Source organism: Cydia strobilella, chromosome 22 (assembly GCF_947568885.1).
Source record: "Cydia strobilella chromosome 22, ilCydStro3.1, whole genome shotgun sequence".
NCBI lineage: Eukaryota > Metazoa > Arthropoda > Insecta > Lepidoptera > Tortricidae > Cydia > Cydia strobilella.
Genome location: NC_086062.1, coordinates 4,404,902 through 4,427,584, shown reverse-complemented (window position 1 = coordinate 4,427,584; position 22,683 = coordinate 4,404,902). Strand labels below are relative to the sequence as shown.

The 22,683-nt window shown below is 39.0% G+C and overlaps 1 protein-coding gene across 1 annotated transcript; it reads left to right on the top strand.

Moving 5' to 3' along the window:
* Positions 1 to 1,391: 1,391 nt before the first annotated feature.
* On the top strand, positions 1,392 to 20,718 carry LOC134751502 (uncharacterized). Its single transcript, XM_063686920.1, has 18 exons — positions 1,392 to 1,589; positions 2,376 to 8,445; positions 8,600 to 8,728; positions 9,289 to 9,548; positions 10,233 to 10,362; positions 11,241 to 11,387; positions 11,753 to 11,875; positions 12,632 to 12,774; positions 13,383 to 13,499; positions 14,136 to 14,248; positions 16,420 to 16,528; positions 16,907 to 16,970; positions 17,508 to 17,563; positions 17,703 to 17,782; positions 18,860 to 18,910; positions 19,265 to 19,349; positions 19,884 to 19,961; positions 20,506 to 20,718. Exons 1-18 carry the CDS (start codon positions 1,467 to 1,469, stop codon positions 20,536 to 20,538), a joined length of 7,911 nt encoding a protein of 2,636 aa, XP_063542990.1. The 5' UTR covers positions 1,392 to 1,466; the 3' UTR covers positions 20,539 to 20,718.
* Positions 20,719 to 22,683: the final 1,965 nt, after the last annotated feature.

The following is a 22,683-nucleotide window of genomic DNA, read 5'->3' as shown; positions in this document are numbered from 1 at the left end:
CCCGAGTCTTTATCAACACTAAATGACCAGGACAAGAAAGTCGAATGACAGTACGACATAATCCACAAGACGGAAGAAACACTGACAGGTGACATTGACAAATGACTGCTGACAACGATGACGAGAATGACCAACACCGGAACCCGAAGAATCCCGGAGATACCCCACATCTGCGAGATCCCAAATCCACATCCGTACCTCCAACTACCTCCGAGGTGAGTTTTAATGGTAATCTCGATTGTAGACCTAGTCATAATAATAAAATAAATTCAAATGTTTTTGAAGAATGGAAAAACAACAAACAAATTGATTAAAATTCTAATACTATTCTTCAAGAACATTTTGAAATTTTAGCTTTAATCTAATAAATAACATTATTATTAAACTAATTTTAAGAACTAAAAATAACTAAAAATAACTGAAATTAACCGACGAAGAAGTAAATGTATATACAGATCATAGTGCTAATAACACTTCACGGAAGCTTCAATTCCAAGTTTCGTCGCACTGACATGACTTAGATGTAGTGTTGTATTATATATCCTAACCTTATTCCGCACTTTAGTGTAAGCACCAAATTACAGATACGAGTTGGGCTGGGTTTTGTAAATAGAAATTGGATGCAGTTTGTAGATAGTAAGTAGTGTATTGGGTAAGTAGTATTTGGTATAGTATAATTTTTCTAACTTTCCTTTTATTTAATATAAAATGATTCTGTAAATCTTTTTTTTTAAGAATCTAAAACAAATAATGTAACAGTTATGGTTTAGAATAAGCCAGTAAGTTGTGAAGGAAATAAAATAAATTTAATTTAATTTTAAATAGTATACCTATTTAATAGGGTAGTTGACACATGTAGAATTTTATAACTAAATCTAGTTAAATAGATAGAAAATGAGCAATTTATTACAATAAATAGGAAACTTAAAAATATATGGGAATAATAAAAAAATGCAAAACGTCAGTTACGAAAAAAAAGTTTTTTTTAACTTACAAATAAGAAAAAAGTTACGGTCCGATTCGATTCCTTACATTTTATTTAAAAAAATATTATATGGCAACAATATACATAGGTAAACGCAACATTTCACCGACAAAATCGCAATTTCCTTGTTTTCCATACATCGAAACGGCTTCTAAGCAAAGTGTCACAGTGACGTCACGATGTGTTGCCATTGTGTTAGAACGTTTGCTCAGTAATGTGCGGGTGCCAGACTTTGACCATCATTTGTGACTTTTGTATTGCTTTAAGACAATGGGTCCCATACAGTCATTTGATCCTCAAATCAAACCTGATCGACTACATAAAAAAAATGTCAACTACCCAGTTCTACTTCGTGTTTTACAGTAAAATATAGACTGATTTTATTTATTATTTCATATGACTAACATTAAATTTTAACATTTCAGCTTTTAATACAAATGGAATAGTGTACGATAGTTCACCATGGCGACCAGGCAGAGATATGGATTTGGTGGACCGCGGGAATTCTGAGGACGAAAGAAGATTTAAGAGTCTAGCTACAAAAATCTTATCAAATGGAGTCGAAGTTTTGGTCAAGGACAAAAACGATGGCAAACAAGATCAGGTATATTTTTTAGTTCACTTGTATCTGTAGGATTAAGCTTTAAATCAAGTTTATTCCTCTAGTTTAATACTTGTGCCACAGCCATTTTAAGACTATCTATAATTCAATTTTCGTAATAAGTCTTCTTATCTGGAGGAATGGATTTGGATTTACTTTGATTTATAATGTGCGTTATTTTATTTTATTTCCTCAGCGGAAACTAAAGCTGATGCAAGTATCTTCATACCAACCACCATTTCATCACGCATCATCAACTAAATCATTACTATCATCGGCGGTTGCAACCGTTTTCAGCCGCCAGCAAATGAGTGCTCTGTTCCCATTACATCAACTCATGCAGCACAATTACATTATCAAGACTTGCATGACTACTTACACTTATTTGACCACTGTAGTTCAAAACAAAAGGAGTGATGTATCTACGTTTGAGACTATCGTCTCAGTGATTACAACTGAGTCATTGACGAATCTGCCGATATATGCTACAAATATATTTGCAGATATTAAACCCACACACGTAAGGATTTTTCGAACCCTTGTTTTGCCCTGGGTTGCGATCTTCCTGGTTACCAAGGTTACCAAATAACCTCCCATTTAGACCTTAGTAGACCCTTTATAGTACTAAAACAAACAGATTAATGTTCCATTATCCGAATTAATGATAAATGTCTTGGCATTTTAACCGAATGATGATCCTAAACATTTGTTAAGAATAATTACCCCTATTAATAGGAGAATGTAATGTAATGAAATATAATAATAATAACATTGTTTTGAATTTTTCAGACAAAGTACATGGAAGTGAAAACTATCAAGCCATCGTCGCCGAGTAAAATATTTCAAAGTAATTTTGTCAAAATTGAGAAAAGGATCGACAATGATAACGGCAATAGTTTTGACCTTATTCAGCCATCTGAAGTTGGTCACACACCATGTACGAGATCTTGCTCTTGTAGCCATACAAAAACAGAAAGCTTGAAGACAAAGTATGCCAACGCTCCTGATGCTTCTGCTCCTACTAAGTACGCGATGAAAACGTCTAAGTATGATGCAACTAAACTAGACCTTAAACCTACCAATAAAGAGACACTTGATAAGAAAACAAAATACAATCCCTACGAATACGATAGTGGGTCTCTAGCACCTACTGATAAGGTAGTTGAAAAGTATACGGAAGTTATGAATGATTATTCGGATGAGAAAGATTCTAATTCGGTAGAAGAAAGTGAACTGCTCACCAACGAACAAGCCCCTTCTCTACCTAAACCAAGCAAAGCTCCTGTCACCAAAAGCCCAGATAAGCAGAAGCCTGATAAAACACAGAAACCCAATAGGAATAAATTTGTTGTTGCTGATTTATTAAAACTAGGTTCACTAGGGATTAAAGGTTTATCGCAACTAGCGCCTGTTCTCGAGAAAATGACTGGTGGCTTTATAAAGAGGCAAGAAAATAGATCTACTACAACAACAAGCAAACCTGTACCCAAATTAACGGCTTACAGCGTCAATAAGCGTATTGATACTGACGTGGAGTCAAAAAGTAATTTTCCTATTTACATACCTGTAGATGAGTTAGAAACATCTGAATCACAAATTGGTTTTACTAATGCCACTTTACACCAGAACTTGGCATGGGCGGCGGAACATAAACAACCTAAAGCTAGAATTGTGCCACCGAAAATGATTCATGAAAGCCCTTTGGTGAATGGAGGAATACCTATAAGCCCTGGAGAAATCATTACTGCAAATTCAGACGTCATTGTTGGGAGGCCTGCTGTGGGAGGTCCTCTGACACTCGCAGCTAGTGGAATCAAACTACAGAACCCAGTAAATCCGCCGCCGTTAGATAGTTTTGTGGCTGCTGACGAGCAATACTTAGTACATGAAAAACCTCCTACCTTCGAACCACCTCCTAGCAATGACCAGGCTGTTATTTCAACAAAAGTTGACGATTCTTTTGATTTGAGACCCCCAGAATTACCTAAGCCGATGCAGAAACCAATAAGGAGTCCACCTCGACCTTCTTCGCCGCCATACAATTTCCCTAATAATAATGCGCATAATATAAACCCTCCACCAAAAAATATTCCACGTCCGACTATGTCACATAGCAATGATCAAGCTATAAAGCCAGAAAAAGCTAAACCTGTCCCTACTGTTCTAGGAAATCATGGGAGACCTGCGTTTTTAGACTTTATTCCGTCGTTAGCCCGTCCGGACAACAAACCGCAAGACTATGATGAAATACCAGACAATAGCCCAAGTTCTTCAGAGATTATCAGTACTAAAGTCCGTGTTGAAGATAATTACCCCTCACCCGATAACAATGTATTAATGAATAAACCATTTTTGGTAGACATTCAACCTTCCAGAGTTGCTAATGTGCTAATTCCACACGGAAGTTCTACAGCTTTAGTGTTTGCTGGATCTTCAGAGCCACATAAAACTGGTGATTATGTTGATGACCCCTTGCCTTATCCTGAACCTGGGTATTTTGGCAGCTTTAGTATAGATGCTCCTCAAATGACTAATGTTCATAATGTTGCACCTACCAGCAATAAACAATTTGCCGTCAAGCCTACTCATAGACCATTAGAACCGTATAAACCACCACAAATTTATAAGAATCATACGTTTAAACCTGACCAAAAAATTAAATGGAAGGAAACTAAACCTACTTTTGATTATAATAAGATTCCTCCACCAACGAGTAACCAAGAAACTTTCTTGCAAGTAGGTCCTCATATAACTGCTTACAATCCTAATATTTATCGTCCGAACAATGGAAATTTTGAACATTATAGTCATGTTAGAGGCAAAGAAAAGAAAAAAGAAGTCATCGATAAAGAATATGAAAATTATTTGGCAGTGCCACCTCCACCACCAAAAAGGCACTTCAATCATGATAATAACAATGATAAAAACAAACCATATTTTCAAAAACCAATCATTCATACAAAACCAGTGCAAGACATGAAGGTATTCCTAAACATTCAACACCCTGTACCGAAACCGCCTCAAAAAGATCAATTGCCTCCGAAGATTACGTCGGAAATATACTTCGCGGCTCAAGTAACTAATAGTAAACCCACTCCTGTGTACACTGTACATATCCCGCCATCAGAGTCTTCGTATGGCAGTTCTTTACAAGTGCCTCAAAATGAACGTCATGGCGAAACTCATAGAGATGCAGCTATTAGTTCCGGACAAGCCCATGGCTCAGTACCTACTAATACATCGCCCACTTATGCCAATAAATCTATTGCCCATAATGAGCATGACAAGGGTACATACACAGTTACACTTAATACTGCAACTAACGTGGCTAGCAATGTTGGTGACGTTGGACATGTAGCCGGGTCCAGTGTACCAGTAGCAATAGGCACTGCATCTAAGTATGGTGATTTGAATACAGATATACCAATTTCAACCAACTTTGCTATAAGAGTTGAAGACGATGCTACATCTCTAGATACTTACAACTCACAAAGCAATCAAAATACACCGATAGTACACGAACATGTTGGCTCAGTGATTAATGACTATAGTGATGCACTGAACAAAGTGTCTATGGGAGATAATAGATGGAATACAACCTCGCCGGTTAAGAGTGAACAAACTATTAAAAATGAATATCAAGATTATTATAACAGTCCAAACTCTGTTAAACCAAACCAAAACAATGTTCCCAGTCCATCAATAGCTCCATCTTTAAATAGCCATGCCAATTTCCCTATGACAAATGACTTTACGACTCCATTCAATGATTACAATAACGTCAAACCAGTGACCGAATATGTTGATGACATAAAATCAAATGATCAAAAGAGGCCTCCGAAGTTAATACCAAATATTCCAACAAACTCGCATGGTTGGTATTCAAGTATTCCTCTTAATGAAAATACATTAAACAGCATAACACAAATTAAAGTAGAATCAACTACAAGAAAAAATATTCCGCTACTCCCAGATTACAATAAAGACCTGCCTAACTTCGGTCAAAAAATCTCAAGTGCGGGTAAACCACCATCTGAATTTTGGGGACAAGATAAACCATCTTTAACGCACCATGGTAGACCTTTCAGTAAACCTAATGATTACACAGTATTGTTTACAAGCCAATCGCCCATCACCTCAAAACCCTACGGACCAAGTTATATACCATCAAACTTTGGTGCTGTAAAACAACCTGCTTATGACATACCTATCAGAGATAACAGCGACGAAACAACAACTGTGAAATTCACCAGACCAACTACTACCACAACTACGGAAAAAAATAAACCAGTATTCGAAACCTCAGAAGAAATATATGATGGACAAGAAGATACAGATAATAACAACAGTGAGATAGATGGAGAAGTTAGTCAGGAATCTATGAAGGTGCCTATTGTCAGTACGTCGAGTGACGTTGAGCACACTTCTAAATCAACAACACAACTAACTCTACTGCAAGATGAGGTAATACCGACTCAAGAAACTCCAAAAGATAAAAACGTGAATCTAGTAGATTTTAATCCTGGAACACAAACCGAAAAACCATTTGGGTCCAATAATAGGACTTCGTTTTCATCTAATACGATTAAACCGGTCTTTGATCGTAATCCATATATGGATCCAAGACCATTTACGGTTAATACCATTACAACTTTAGATCATCAGTTGCACCAACCGCATTGGCAGATTAACCAGATGTTAGAAAATTCTACTAATATTTCATATGAAGAGAACTTTGAGTTAAATACTGGTGAAGAAATGAGCACTATATCTACCACTAAACCATCTACTACACACAAAGTGCCCTACTATACGAACAACCAGGATGGTAAATATAGAAGACCACCTAGACCGGTTTTCTCTGCTCGGCCAAGCAACACATCCCATGACCCTAATAATATTATTACATCTACAGTTCATATACAAGACAAGAAGCCTTTGATAATAGAAAAACCAAGTGAAAAGACAACACTACCAACATTTACCATTACAACAGATTTAGATGTCAATCGGACTTCGAGTGAAATTATCGATTTATCACCGCCGCCACCAACAATCGACTACAATTTCAAGCCTTCAACGAACGATGAAATGATTATGGGGATGAGCCCTCCACCGCCTAGAACTCCACCTGCTATAAGACAACCAGGCAGAACTACTCCAAGACCTATTAGAACACCTCCTTCATATAAAACTCTGCCGCCTCGCACGTTGCCTCCGAGAACTTTACCTCCTAGAACGACAACTCAGAGACCAACAAGAAAACCTCTCACGAGAGACGAAGTTTCAACTTATAGACCTTCATTCGATATTAATAATATAAAACGTCCTGCCTACAACCGCGGTCAGCCATCGTTGCAACTATTACCTCCACCTCAAGAACCATCGCGTGTTATTGAAGTTAATCCAGAACCAACGGAAAGACCAACACCTCCTTCTGTTATCTTCCCCACACCTGTTTCTTCGGGTTGGTTAACATCTTCAGGAATTGAATTTGCATCAGGTTATGACTTTGAACCTACCTCTATACAGTTCCCTGGAACAGTGGTTCCCTCTATAATTGCTCCATGGCATACTTCGTCGACCGAAAGAAGTTCAAATGAGGAAGAGTCAAGTGAACGTAATGATAACCTTAGTACAGAGAAATCTGTTACTGAGAAAAACACATCAGATTCAAGTAAAGAAGGTACTGATCATCAATCTTCTGTCACTTTTGAAGGACCTGTGTCCACAGAATCCACTAGCAAGGAATCACAGGAGGACGTTTCCACAGAAAGAATCAATTTTGGAACCGCAGGATATAGGAACAGAACTCGTAGACCTTACCCATCACGAGATAGTACTAGTAAGTATAAAACAACCACAACGAAAAAACCTACATCAACAACGAAACCTGTAAGAACACGTCCAGAAATTTTATATCCTACACGACCTACACCTACTAAGAAGATTCCAGTAATCAGGCCAATACCTCAGAGGCCTATAACAATTAGTCCATCGAATGTAATTGAAAGTTCCGAATCTCCAGTTGAAGAGAATTTTATTAAACCAACAGAAGTACTTAAAGAAAGCTCTTTGCCTTCTATACAAGAATTGGAAGCTTCAAACGTGATAGAAAAAGTGCCACTAAGCGTATATACTCCTATTGCAGAAGGTAGCGTAGTTGTTAAGCCAACCCACCACGCTGGTAACGAAGTTAAGGTATTTGATGAGATAATACCAACAAAAACTGAATTTAAGACTACGGTAGTAACTCTAACAAAGACGTTATCTGAACCACCACAAATTATTTCAAGCATTGGGTATGTTAACTTAACTCATACCCTTACTGTCACTCATACAAAGACAAGTCTTGTAAGTCAATCAGAAGGAGCTGTAACGCAAACGTTGATATTGACTAATACACACACATCAACCAGAGTAGACGTTGTCACTGAAGTCTATACACAAGTCCAGCCAACTACAGTTATTGAGACTGTAACCAAACATATTCCCATACCATTAGACCCAACGCCGGTTGTAGAAACGACAACTAAGACTAAATTGGCTATAGATGATGTTACTATGTCTTCAGAAGAAACTGACAACTTCATTATAAAAGAAAGTGAGACAACTGAAAATATACAAAAGATTCATACTGAAAGTGATAATGAAAACGATACTTTCTTAATAGTAATGAATAAATCGCAAAATGGCGGGCAGGCACCTCCTGTACAGACAGACGTCGAAACCGGCGATTATGATGGAATCACTAGAAATGAACAAGTAAATAGCAACGGAGTGTCACAAGTGCTGTTTGGAGAAATTTTACTGGCTGGAACGCCATATTTGGAGACTACAAACGTCGGCCATCCTACTGGTAAATATATTTTAAGTTACTTTGTGTGTTTAGTCTTATTACGACCAAAATTACTGATTTTATGCTTTCTACTTCCATATAATTGAATGCTTCGAGCATGTGAAGGTAATCAGAAAATACGAACATTCTACAAAATTTTCCATTATAGGTGCAGGATATGGCAAAGAATGCCAACCCGACTGCAAAGCGTCGAGGAACGAGCGTTGCCAGAGAATCGATGGACTTATGAAGTGCGTGTGCAGACCCGGTTTCGCCAGGATGTTCCCTGACAGACCTTGCAAACGTAAGGGTGCAGAAAAGATTTATTTATAATTCATTCATTCATTATCCTTGCCTTATCCCATTTACTTGGGGTCGGCACATCTAACACTCTGGCGCCATTTTTGGCGGTCCTTTGTCATGTCCGGCGTCAAGCCTTGCGTCAGTAGATCTTTTTTGATGGGCGAAGCCCAGTTTGTCAGCGGTCGGCCTCTTTCCCTTGTGACCCCAGCATTTTCGGTGGTTACACTCTTTGTTATATGGTCGTCGCTACGCCGTTGAATATGTCCAAACCATCGCAGTCTATAATATAAAGAGAAATTTAATCGTGATGTCAAATATGATTAAATACTACTTCTTATATGATATGTAAAAGATAAATACCTGCATATTAATATATTACATGCATATACAAGATGGAAAACATGAATGTGTATTTTAGGTTGATAATTAATCATCATAGCCCTTTGACACAGAATAAAAACGTTTCCACCTTTCCCCAGAAAATGTACGGGACAGGATGGACAATTCTTTTATAGGTATGCTTCTTACAAGATATCCTTATGAGTTTTTATCGTATTTCAGCTACCTACACCTACTCCGTCAAGCTCGCCCTCGGCACCCAAGGCAACGAGCGTCTCCACTTCCACGAAAGCCTAGCGGACAACTCCAGCAAGCAATACCAAGCGCTAGCCCTGGCCACCCATGAGGGCATTAACAGAATGATCATGCAGTCGGATCTGAGGGACGTGTTCCATGGAGTGCACATCACGGGCTTCCATCCGGTGGAGATGAGGAGTGATGGAGAGCTGTACCAAGGAGTTATGAACGACTTTTATGTGCAGGTGAGGAAGGCGTATTTGGAAAATATTTGTGCTGTAATTCATATTCAAGTATCAAGATAAATATGTTCATGTCCAGGAGGTTCAATCACCAACCGGCGGAATCAACTACATTTACCTTTACATTTCTAAACTTTGCAATTACCTAAAGTAAAAGTTTGAAACCTCGCTGCAGTCAAAAAATAATTATAAAAACAAAAATGGTTTTATAATTTTTGAACAAACGTGAAAGTAAATAAGATTGTTTGGTTATAAATCGACAGTTTGGTACAATCGGAGACATTCGCGATGAACCACGTTAAGGGCAAAAATCGTTTAAACGTCTTGCAGGCGGTCAGGGGATAGCATAAAAGTGGTGACCAAAAGAATGGCACTTAAAATGTAGGTGTTGAAAAAAAAACAGGTTAGCTAAGGTAAGTAAGTTTATGGCCGTCCATTGTCTTTGTGACTAGCGGCATTTGCAAACTAAGATAGGGAATCCAAAATGCATCCTCATTCTTTATCTTTATGGGGAGGCGAAGCTTAGCCTAAACAACAACTAATAAGCTGTCCTTACTTCCCATTGTTTGTCTCATTACCTGCTTTTACCCTTTTAATATTAAAATAAAGAAGAGGAAGAAACAAAAAATCTCCTTATTTTGAAGGCGATTAAAAATCGTCTCTAAGAAAACTATACAATCATTTTAGCTATCCGACAACGCGCACGAGAGCCGCCTGAAGGAGGTGCTAGAGAAGTACCTCCGACACAACAACTACAGCCTCGGAGGAACCGACGTGCACGCCGCGGGAGAGTTGGTGGACAAGCTGGAAGTTAACGGTAAGACATCCTTCCATGAGGGAACAGCCATGATAGTTTGAAGGAGGTGGTAGTGAACTACCTCCGACACAACAACTACAGCCCCAAGGAACCGACGTGCACGCCGCGGGAGAGTTGGTGGACAAGGGCATACATACAGTTTTCAATATTAGCGTATAGTCAGTCGCACTTGCTCATAAGACTTACAAAAACAATTCCATTGTTTTACGTTGATACTTTTCCTGTAAAGATGCGTCCAGATCTCAGATCGCGTTGTGGGAGCGCCTGTTTGCGAAAAACTTGTTACACGTTTAAGAGAGGTATGGGCACTGTGAATGACATCTCGCTTTGTGTGGTAGGGCACAGCACGGCGGATGTCATTCCAGATCTAGAGCAGAGCCCAACTGGGGAGGTACCTTACAGAAAAGCGCAGCCAAATAACACTAGACCCCTACTCATAGTGTTGTGTTCCTGCCGGTAAGTGAGGTTGCCAGAGCTCAACGAGGGAGAGGAGTGTTAGGGTCGGCAACGCGCGTGTAAAATCTCCGGTGTTGCAGGCGTCCATAGGCTACGGTAACTGCTTACCATCAGGCGGGCCGTATGCTTAATTGCTAACGACGTGGTATAAAAAAAAAACGTTCACGGACGGTAAGTGACGTCATGTGTTATAGGACAAAGGAAACAAAAAACTACGCGACTGCTATAGCATTCGTGTCCGCGAATGTGTTAACTGCTCCCGTGCATTATGCAGAATGATGAGCAACGCGCGAGAAGTGCACTAGCGGTTCACAAATGATGTGCTACCGGCACATTCGCGCAGGGGTATTCGCCAGATCTTGACAGAAGACAAAGATTGAGCCCAATCTTACCTGCTAAATACTGCTAATTTAACTTTTCAGACTTCGACGAGTGCGTGAGCGGGCAGTTCCACGACTGTTCGGAGCATTCCCAATGCTTCAACCTCCGCGGCACTTACACTTGTAGCTGTCTCGAGGGCTTTGCAGACTTGAGCGTCAACTCGCAGTACCCTGGTAGAATATGCTCTGGTAAGTTCACTGTCTGTGTTCATCGTCTCGTGATTATCATTCTCAATTTGTTTCTAAACTTTCGAGCCCTGTGATAAATTGACTGAACAGCTGATAGTTTTATCACGGAATCTAGTATTCGTTTGGGTTTGACACCTTCGGGGCGTTAGCAAAGCGCCTTGTAGAGGCTTCGGGTGACTAGAGGGCTGGCCAATATTTCGCTCAGCGGATCAGCATTGCTATCCAAAGGGGCAATGCGGTCAACCTTTCCAGGCGATCACGACTAAGGGCATTTTATTTATCTATTTATACGTTAATTTAAGTGTTTATTAGTTACTCCAAACAAATGATGTATTTTAAGTAAATTTGATACTGTTATTTTTCAGCTGAACCGGTGGGATGCGAGCGGTGTAACTACCACGGAGCGTGCTACTCTCGAGACGATCGCCGCGTGTTGTGCGAATGCTTCCAGTGGTACGCGGGCAGCACATGCCATATCAATTTGAAGGGTAAGCAAAACTCTTTTATTCCAAAATCAAGCGTATGGACGGGAAAGCAATGGCATAGTATTAGTTTTCATAAGTTTGGGCATGTTTTGTTATTTTTTAGGAAAGGTATTGTATTATATCTACAAGACCGTCATTTTTGTTTTTGCCGGTCTGTAAGATGAAATTTATCTCTCCTGTATTATAATCCTTGTGTATCTTATCAATTCCTAATCAAAGTGTAATTTTTACAAGCGCATTGTATTTTTTAAACCTTTAATAAGCGATACGGTAGTTGGAATATTATTTTGAAGAATTCCCTCGATGTCTCGCTCTTCTGAGGTCTTGCTTTGATTGCCATTTTGCAAACAAATTGATAAATTACTCGCAAATCGTAGTAAATGATATAGACCATGGGCCCGTTTCTCAAAAGCTTATAGCTTGTAATACAAGTACAAAGTTACTTAAAGGTTAGCTGGAAGAGATCCCTTAAGGGGATAAGTTCGCCTTTGTACACATTTACTGTATTTTCTCTGTGTTATGTACTTGTTTTGTGCAATAAAGTGTTTACTACTACTACTACTACTACAAATGGAAGACCCTTTCTAACAAAAGCTGTCAAAAAGTGACATCCGCTTGTATTTACAAGCTTTTGAGAAACGGGCCCCATGTCGTCGCTATAAGTCGCGTCAAGAGCAGTCTTATCCCCCTGACTGCAGACGCCGGAAACCGGTTAGCTAAGAAAGTTATGTGATTCCTAAAAATTGTTCTCGTCCACAGTGGTGCTTATATCCCTGGTGGTGGTTGGCGCGCTACTAACAGCCGTTCTGGCGGCGTGTGCTGTGGTGGCCTGCTCGCGGCGTCCCCGCCCACCGCCGCGTTCCATCGTGGCTTGTATTCAGAGCATGCCAGGACTTCATCAGGTAAAGTGAAAACGTTTGTTCTCATGGTCATATTAAGAGCTTTGCTTAAGTTTTGACAGCGGGTGCTGTAGTAGCCTGCTGGCGACGTCCACGCCTCCCGCCTCGATCCATCGTATGCAATTAATTCTGGTGGGGATCGATGCTACAAAATATTGTTCTGATAAAGTGGCCTGATCACGTTGTCCACACAAATATATAGGTATCTAGATAAAGTATGCCAAGCTTGCATTAGGTATAAAGAAAAACAGGGAGCATATTTGGACATTTTGACTTCTGTCAGATTACAGGAATCACTATCAAAACCCACTGCCACTTCTACAAAAATATGTCTACGGCAATCATTCAGAACAAACTCGTAAATTACCAGAATCTGTAGGTATGAATTTTACTTAAAGCAGAGACGCTTACCAGATAGATTTTCGTACACTGACCCGCCTGTTGCTATCTCAATTTGAAACTCGCACAGTGACCGGCACAACCGGCATAATTAACGGGACATCAATATAATTATGCACGTGCGATAGAGATATTAGAGATCAATAGGCAGGTCAATGTACGAAAATCTATCTGTAAAGCGTCTCTTTATTTTTTGTTTTTTTTTAAACCAGGGTGCTATGCCTTCGAAACAACGTGCCGATCGAAGAGCCCTGATCAGCGAGAGGGGAGCGGACTCCGGTGACGCGTCGAGTATTCAGAATGCCTCGCTTCCCTACATGCCGGCTAAGGTACACCCATGACGTACTGACAGACGGACATATACTACTCATATTGTCCTGATGCCCCGTCTTATTTTGTAACTTTAAAAAATATTATTATTATATTATTTTTTTCATAGGTAAGATGATGATGATAGGTGATGATGATGATGAGATAGGTAGGGATGATGATGAGGTAGGTTTCTTAGAGATAGACCAAAATAAGTCTGCAACGATTTTGATCGCACACGCAGTGCGTGTTATTTTACGTCAAACTTCTATGAAACTATGACGTATAAATAACACTTGCACTGCGTATGCTATTAAAATCGTTGCAGACTTATCTTGGTAATTTAATAACTCTAGTAATTTTATTTAGGCACGAAAGACCTTGAATGACTAAATGTTCGAACTTCCGTCTCTTTCTGCAGGTGCAGGTTCTCTTGGAAGTAGCAGAAACATTGTAGGTTGTAACGGTTGAGCTGCTTTTAAGAAAATTGCTCCGCAAGAAGAGATGACGTGTTTCAAGTTTCGCTCCTTAATAAAATCGCTTAGACGAGACATTCAGCTTAAGTTACAAGTCCTTGATGTAAAATGAGCTACCTATAGTATACCTTGCTGACTAACCACACTGCATTCTGCTCTCCTTATCATATCCCATTGCAGAGACCGAGCAAGAAGACGACAATCTCCGAGCCGCCGGCGCACGACCCGCCGCCGCCGCCCGCGCCCGCCGTCATGATACCACGCGCACGCCTGCATCCACACCACTCTGACAGGTTTATTCTGGCTGGACCATTTACATGAGATCTATCAACCAAGACCAGAGACCAATGATCTAATCAATCCATTGAATCGAGACATACTTATAGGAAAAAATTGGCCTTGAGTAAATCCTGTATAACCCATAACTAAGACAGGCTTATAAACTGTAATAGATGTCATATATTAAAGAAAAAGTGACGAAGCCCTCCAGTGGTGAAGGCCGGATTCGAACGCCCGTCTTTAGCTATCGCGGCTAACGCCATGAACCCCTAGGCCACCTCGCCACGGCGGTACTCGTCCCAATTTCTCGACTATACCATCTTAGTAAGACAGGCTCAATATATTACATGAAGCAAATAATCAAAACAAGAACAATCCTCTGAGCTACACATTTAAGGACGACTTGAGCTAGACCGGACCGGGGCCGGGTCGGAAAACACCACGTGATCACCGATCAGCCGTCATAGAAAATGACACGTCGGACGCATCGGCCCGGGCCTGGCCCGGTCTACCGTGAGTCATCCTTAAACCATTAAAAAACGATAATTATGGTTCTATTTCGATTTACTGTCTTATCGTTCGAACAACACCGGCTTCCGACGCCGCGATATCTTACCGTACAAATCATTCTGCCATTTTTTGCGGGGGGAAACGGTGCAGTGCGGTGCAGGTGCACTTCTCACTACAGTACATACAAAATCCAATCTGTAATGACGACACAGATACATAGAAAATGACACACGTCAAAGACAAATCTTGCACACGTCGATCTCTTTTTGTGTACGGACGAGTTACAGCACGCACCGACATAGGCACACTTGTGTCTATGCTACAGAATAAGTAATAGACAATTATCATACAGAACGGCCACGCACCGCCCCGCCCCGACTCGAATTACCTCGCCTCGCGACAGCAGATTGACGGCCGTTTGCCGGCCGCTTAGTACTATTTTTAAGCAACTTATTCACACTATGACGTCTATGACGCATGACGCGTGTACAGACGTGCCGTTCACACATATAAACGCAATTGATTTTTGATGTATAGCGTGTCCGCACTGTCCGCCCTGTGCCTATGCTTCGGCACAAGGGAAATAGTACGAATGCCTTCTCCCTTCCGTGTTGCTCGAAGGTGTTATCAATGAGATTGCCTTTATTTAGATGGTGTCAGTTTCGGTTTTTGGCCTCATGTAATCCCTGTACCATGGTCCCTTGACACGAGATCAATAACTAAAATATGCTTGACTAATAAGATTGTTTTATAGGCCTTTGACAATAGGGCAATAATCAAAACAGTCTACCTACTAAACCTATTTTTTTTACAATAGGTACATCTGGTGCTCCATTACGACACCCTGTGCTATAATAAGCACATTACGTAACTACGTCGAATATTTTATACTGTAAAACGTTGTACGATACAAGTGCGAAAAATCGGAAATTCGCAACGAGTGGCGAATTTTAAAAAGAGTTGCGAATTACCTATTCGCACGTGTATCGTTTCGAAATAACTAATATCGTTCTATTTCAATGACGTTCTATCTTTCATATTAGCTGAATGAAATTGTGAATCAAATCATCAAGTTAATATATTTTTCTCAAAAATGGACGGCAAAGTCAACGTTGCCGGTTAAAAAGTAGGTCGCGAAGTGCGTAGTTTATGGTCAGTCAAAAAATTAAAAACATTGCAGTCTCGATTTCGGGACTGCAATGTTGCATACAAATTCCATTATTTGTCGAGTCCCAAACTTTTTAATAGTTGAAGTGGCCATATCAAATGAAGGCATAGGTCCATTAAACAGCCAAACAGATGATCAGTACTTATTATTACAATGTTGGTACCGCGACTATTTTGGTGTCTCAAATAGGTTGGCGTATTTTCAGCAGAAAAATACACTTCTATTTTTAATTAAAAAAATAAAAAGGCGGCAAAGCAAATCTTTTTACTTTTTTCTGTGAAAATATATACATAATAACGTTGCTTCTGTAAAATATTTCTATTATATTTGTGTTTATTGCGCCATTTTTGAGAAAAGTACTATATATGACTCGGCTGGAAGGCTACTTGCTGGCTTCGGATTCAATTAAACGGTCTCCCAAGGTCGTCCGTTTAAAACGAATCCTCAGCCAGCAAGTAGCTACTTCCGAGCCTCGACAATAATGTACTATAATCGTTGTATTCATAGCCGGGAGAACATCTCACGGAAGAAGAGTTTGGAGCTCAGCAGTGAAGCCAAGCTGATCAGCTACCTGGAGTCAGGTGCCGTCAATATTAACAGTAATTCCAATGATGAGGTAAGATCCAATGACTTTTGTTTGGCTATTCAATGTTAAATTTCCGGGAACTTTTCTATCTAAATCATGTTTTATTATCCCATTTACTTTGGCTAGCTAGTAAGAATATTGCCTAAGAAAAATCATTTGGCTGTAAGTATATGGTTTCCATACAAAGTTTGTACTATACAACTTCCGTCTCCTTCTCCTCTCTCATCGTTTAAGTATCTGGAAGAGCGCCATCTATTAAATACTTTTAGGTTTGGGGTCATTTTGCACTTTATACTTTGGGGTGGAGAAAGCCACATTATGATAAGAAGAGTCTTCCACTTTCACCCGACAAGTCCAGACTTCGAATGGCCATACGAGTGCTGTTATCCATTTTTTAATTAATTTCAGATGAGAAGAAAACACAGCATGGAATCATCTTACAGTGCCATGAAAGAGAGACATAATAAGCAAGGTAAGTTGTTGTCAGCTTTTTTAAACTACGGTAGTGGCAGCTACGATCCGCCTGTTAGTAAGCAGCTACCTTAGCCTATGGATAGTATGGATGCGTGGAACATCAGGGGGATTACATGCGTGTTACCGATTGGGTAATTAAATTTAAAAAGCTGATTAGAACGTTTCCTTGTGAGTAAAATTTTTGTTTATTCATCACGCAATCAATGGAAACATTGAAAAATTATCAGTTTCGATTCCGATAGAATAGATATGTTTTATTCCGATAAAATATCGATTTTTTTTGTCTCCGAGCGAAACCGATATTTTGCCGAAATAGAAACTACGAAAAGAAACGAACGTTCGATTTTACTTTTTATACCAATATCTGCTGAAAACTAAACCAAAATTTCGGTAGGACACTAAAGGAAATACAGTTTCGCCGCGGCCAAAAGATTCGGCAGTTTTTCGACCGAAATCCAAGGCGAAACATGATTGTTATGCCGTGTAACGATTACGAAACGAAATAAACAATTCAACATGTATAATAAAATTACAGGTGCATTAGTATCGGCAGGATTTAAGGTGTCCACCACCATCCGGCCTGACGAGCCCGTCAAGGACCGCGACGACATGTCGTCTGTGCACGACGATCTGCGGTTCGACTCACTCAGGAAATCTTACAGGTAATACATGTTCAGGTGCATTAGTCTCGACAGGGTTTAAGGTGTCCACCCACCACCATCGGAACCAGTCCGTCAAGGACCGCGACGACGTGTCGTCTGTGCACAACATGGACGATCTGCGGTTCGACTCGCTCAGGAAATCTTACAGGTAATAAATATTCAGGTGCATTAGTGTCGGCAGGGTTTAAGGTGTCCACCCACCACCATCGGGACCAGTCCGTCAAGGACCGTGACGACAGGTCGTCTGTGCACAACATGGATGATCTGCGGTTCGACTCGCTCAGGAAATCTTACAGGTAATACACATTCAGGTGCATTAGTCTCTGCAGGGTTTAAGGTGTCCATCTTCTACCATCGGGACGAGCCCGTCAAGGGCCGCGACGACATGTCGTCTGTGCAGAAGGACATGGACGATCTGCGGTTTGACTCACTCAGGAAATCTTACAGGTAATGCATGTTCAGTTGCATTAGTCTCGGCAGGGTTTAAGGTGTCCTCACCACCTTCGGGACCAGTCCGTCAAGGACCGCGACGACATGTCGTCTGTGCACGACGATCTGCGGTTCGACTCGCTCAGGAAATCTTACAGGTAATTGTTCCAGGTGCATTAGTCTCGGCAGGGTTTAAGGTGTCCACCCACCACCATCGGGACCATCCCGTCAAGGACCGTGACGACAGGTCGTCTATACACAACATGGACGATATACGGTTCGACTCGCTCAGGGAATCTTACAGGTACGCGTTTCCAGACTGAGATAACATCTTTTAATTTCCACTATTCAAATGTAGGTACCATATACCTACATCCCAAAAAAATCGTACTTACCCAACATCTCCGTACTCCCGTCATAAAGGCTGGCAAAGAACTTGCAAACCCTCTCGTGTTGCGGGTGTCTATCAGCTTACCACCAGGCGACTCGTCTGCTCGTTTGTCTCCTGTATCTTAAAAAAAACTAACAACATTTTTAGATTAACTGTTATGCATACTTCATGTTTTGTTTAAAGGATACTAGCCTTTAAAACCAAAAGCTCTGCAGTAGCACCATATAACGCCTGCAGCTTTTATAGTAGTTATATGGGCGTTGGGATTGGGACCCTTCAAAAACGTATAGGTTACGCCCTATTTTTGAACATCTCCAGTCTGTAGTCACTTAAGAAAAACAGCAATTGTTTCGTTCAGTTATATGGAATATTCATGGTGTGCTAACCCTTTTTATAATATTTCAGCCAAGAAGACTTATCAGAATGGACTGATGCCGAACGCCGACTTGGAGAGTTGTAAGTTTATTAGTATTTTCAAGATCTGTTAACCCACAACAGTTTAAATTCTGTACTTAATGCTTTATACTGTTTTTTTTTTCACACAATGTTACACATAATGGCAAAATACTAGTAAAACAGGCACGGATGTGCCGCAGCCAAGTAAATTAGAATAACATGATATAACAGATATATAACAGATATGATAATTACCGCACTAGCTAGTGCGGTAATTTGCACTTTACGTGCCTATGTCGAAATGTATAGGGGTTAAATGTATTGAAAAAAGGTTATACGAAAAACGTGCGAATAGGTGATTGAGAATTTCCTACTTTTGGCACTTGTATCGTAATGTACTATTATCTATTTCAGGACTCTATCTGAGGCTCGTTCAGTCGGCGGTACTTTACCAGCCAGCACAGGGCGAGCTGCGTCGTCTACTCGCTTAACACATCAGGTAATTTAAATTATCCCGAATATTGTTCTCGTTTTAAAACCAATACAAGGAGTTTTCATCTACAGTTAACCCATCGAACAGTTCCACAGAACCTATGATTTATATAAAGGCACAGAGTTACAAAACTTTTTCACTATTCTAATAATCGAACCTTGTAAACTCAAGTTCACACTATTTCTTTCAAAGATTCCTTGCACCTCGAATTGTACCTGTAAATGAGCGTTTTCAAAAATTAATATTGAATACCTAATTCACACAGATCCTGGTGTTTTTGTTTTTTTCTACTCACAATCACTAGCATATTCCATCCTGATGATAAAAAAAGTCCCAAAAATTTGTATAAAAAAAGTCCCAAAAATTTTTCCACACTAAAACGTGACGTAATATGGACATTTTGGGACGTTTTTTTTAATGGCAGGATGGAGAATGCTGTCCATTCTGAGTAGAATGAGCCCAAGAATGTCCAGATTTGAAAGAATCAGATTTCAATACTTAGTTATTTTAGAAAAAGACCAAATACTCCGTTTTGTCCAGGAGGCCAACACGATGGCGGAGCGCGACCTGGGCTCCACCTTCCTACTGCCGCACGTGCACCTTTATAAACCGGACCTAGTGCGTATCTGTAGCACCTACTTTACACCTCTGTCACTTTAATTTTTCAGGCAAATTCCATGTTTTCAATAGAAACCTGCGGCTTTGCGTAGAATTAGTATCGGTTTTACCAATTCCGTAATAAAATACACGCCCTTTTCACTTTACTTTTGCATGTACTATATGTATATATTAAGGTTAGTAATTTAGACGCATAAAATTTTCAATTTTATGACAATCATAAGTTATTTGTGACTTCTGCCTACTCATTATTCTTTCACTGTATACTTGAGTACAAAAAACTGAAACTTTCTTGCTTCTCTTGACTTTTTAACTATTTAAAGATTCACTATACCTATTTCAGTTTTTGAATTACCAACAAAGACTCCTATTAGGATACCTAGTTTTTATAATCGTACAAAAAATCAGAATTCTACAAGTATTGGCCCTAATATGTACATTTTCATTAGGTAAATTTTAGAAAAAAAGTCATTTAGGAGAATGTATACATCCCCCCTCCCTCCCCTCTTTTAGCAAGAAGCTAAATACTTATTTTCATTTACAGACGAGCGACGTATCGGAGTTCGATTCCCTGTGAAGACACTCAGTCATTTAGATACTGTAAGACTTCAGAATGTGGCGTGAAATTGTACCACCAAAGTGAAGACTAATGTTATTTATTTTATGTTATAAGTCGGCACACGGTATTGCCTGAACTTGGCGTTGCACTACCGTGTGCCTCGGTGCTTAATAGACAACACGGAGGATGGAAGGGACTGGAGATAGTGGAGATGCCCTTTTTTTGGTAACGTATCTTACAAGATACATAATTTTACAACCCCTTTTTGTATTTTGCTCTATTAGGCGCAAGCGAGGTTTGAACTCACGTTATTTTATAAGCCAAGAAAAAGGGTTTTAACTAGAATCACAGACAAGAGTCCAATAGAAGCGTGGAGGTTTTTATGATTCAACCTTACAATTTTAATATAGCGCACATTTTACACTGAATGACATGTATTTTATCACATTTGTGATTATATCAGGTTTGACGACATTTTCATACCATTATAAATTTTGTATTACATCGAAATTAATATTTAATTCACTAAATTTATTTTAATTGTAATTGTAGGGCTTAAGTAGGCCCTTAAACAATAGATTGCATTCCAGGATTACAAAAACTGGGTTTCTTTTACTAAATCGTTAAAGTAACTTATGTAATTTATAAAAACGTTATTAAAATATAGGGTACAAAAATATTGAACCTTATATTTTCATTTTTTTTTCAACAAAATCATCCACAGGATAGGTGTAAGGATGGGACCCAAGACAGAAGTAAAACACAAGACTGTCGAGTAGAAACTGTAGATATAATGCCTCAATTTAAAAGATACAATCCTTTATATACTAAATTATCTAGGTTAACTATGAATCACACTACTTGGGAGGTCTACACGTGAAAGGTGTCAAATGGTTGTTTACCTAAATTCCATTCCTTATATAGAGGAGAGTCTTTCCGTATATGGATTACATTCCTAACCTAATATGGGGAGAGTCGTCTTACATAACTCTCCGTATATGGTACCGCTAAGCCATATGATCCTTATGATCTAATTACATGTTATTCGAATCCTATAAATACCTAATATTCTATGCCTACACTTCATCTCCCTTCTTTTGCAAAAGGAAAAATATATTATTAAATATATTTTTTCTTTTTTTTTTACAATTTTTATATTATTGTTTTTATATATATATATATTTTACATTCTCTTTTCTTTTCTTTTTTGACATTTTTTTTATAATTATTTATCCATAACACAAAAATAATATTCATATGTCTTCCACTATAATAAGTATGGTTCATAATTATGCTAAAATAAAATTTTACTTACATGTTAAAATAAAACCATTACATAAATCCACCATAACCATACAAAAATCTCTTATCTTAATAAAATTAAACTTATTTGATAACAAAGTAATTCTTAATTCAATCTCCTTTTCTATTAATTCTCTTATTTCTCATTGTCATTGTCATTGATTAATACGCGTATTAATTATTTGTCACAATCCTAGGTACCTTAAATTACACAGGATTTTTTTCATATTGTCAGTATGCATAACTTTTCATAGTATCGTCTTTCCTATTTACTTGCAAGAAAATAATGTTTCACAATTTATTTATGTATCTCTTTCTCTTTTATGACGTCTTCACATGCTTATTATGTTTATTATTTGTGTTCATACAATTTCTTTTATAAAACATGCACTGTATGCGATTCTCATTGCAAGGGTATACAGCATAATTATCTATTCTGTAGCGCTACAATATCTCTTCAATATATCATATATTCATTAATTCACTCATTTATTATTTTATTCATTATTTCTTTCAGGATACAAGGTATATTTTTATTATTATTTCTTTCTTTATTGCGCATATATTATTTATACCATTAATTATTACTTAACAGGCAGTTCTTTTAACACTTCCTTTCTTTAACAAACATACCACGTGTCCAAGGACCTTCACGAAAGGTAGCTCGACCGAATCATGATCAGGTAACAAGGATTTCGTGCCTGCCCTTGTATCCCCGTGTACCTTGCTACATTATTTTAATTCGCACAACAGGTCCCTTCGGGCCACTGAAGCTAACGAATATCATTACTACCGCTCTCATATAATCTCTTTTAAAATAATTAATTTTCCTCATAACCTAAAAACAATTATTATCTGCTT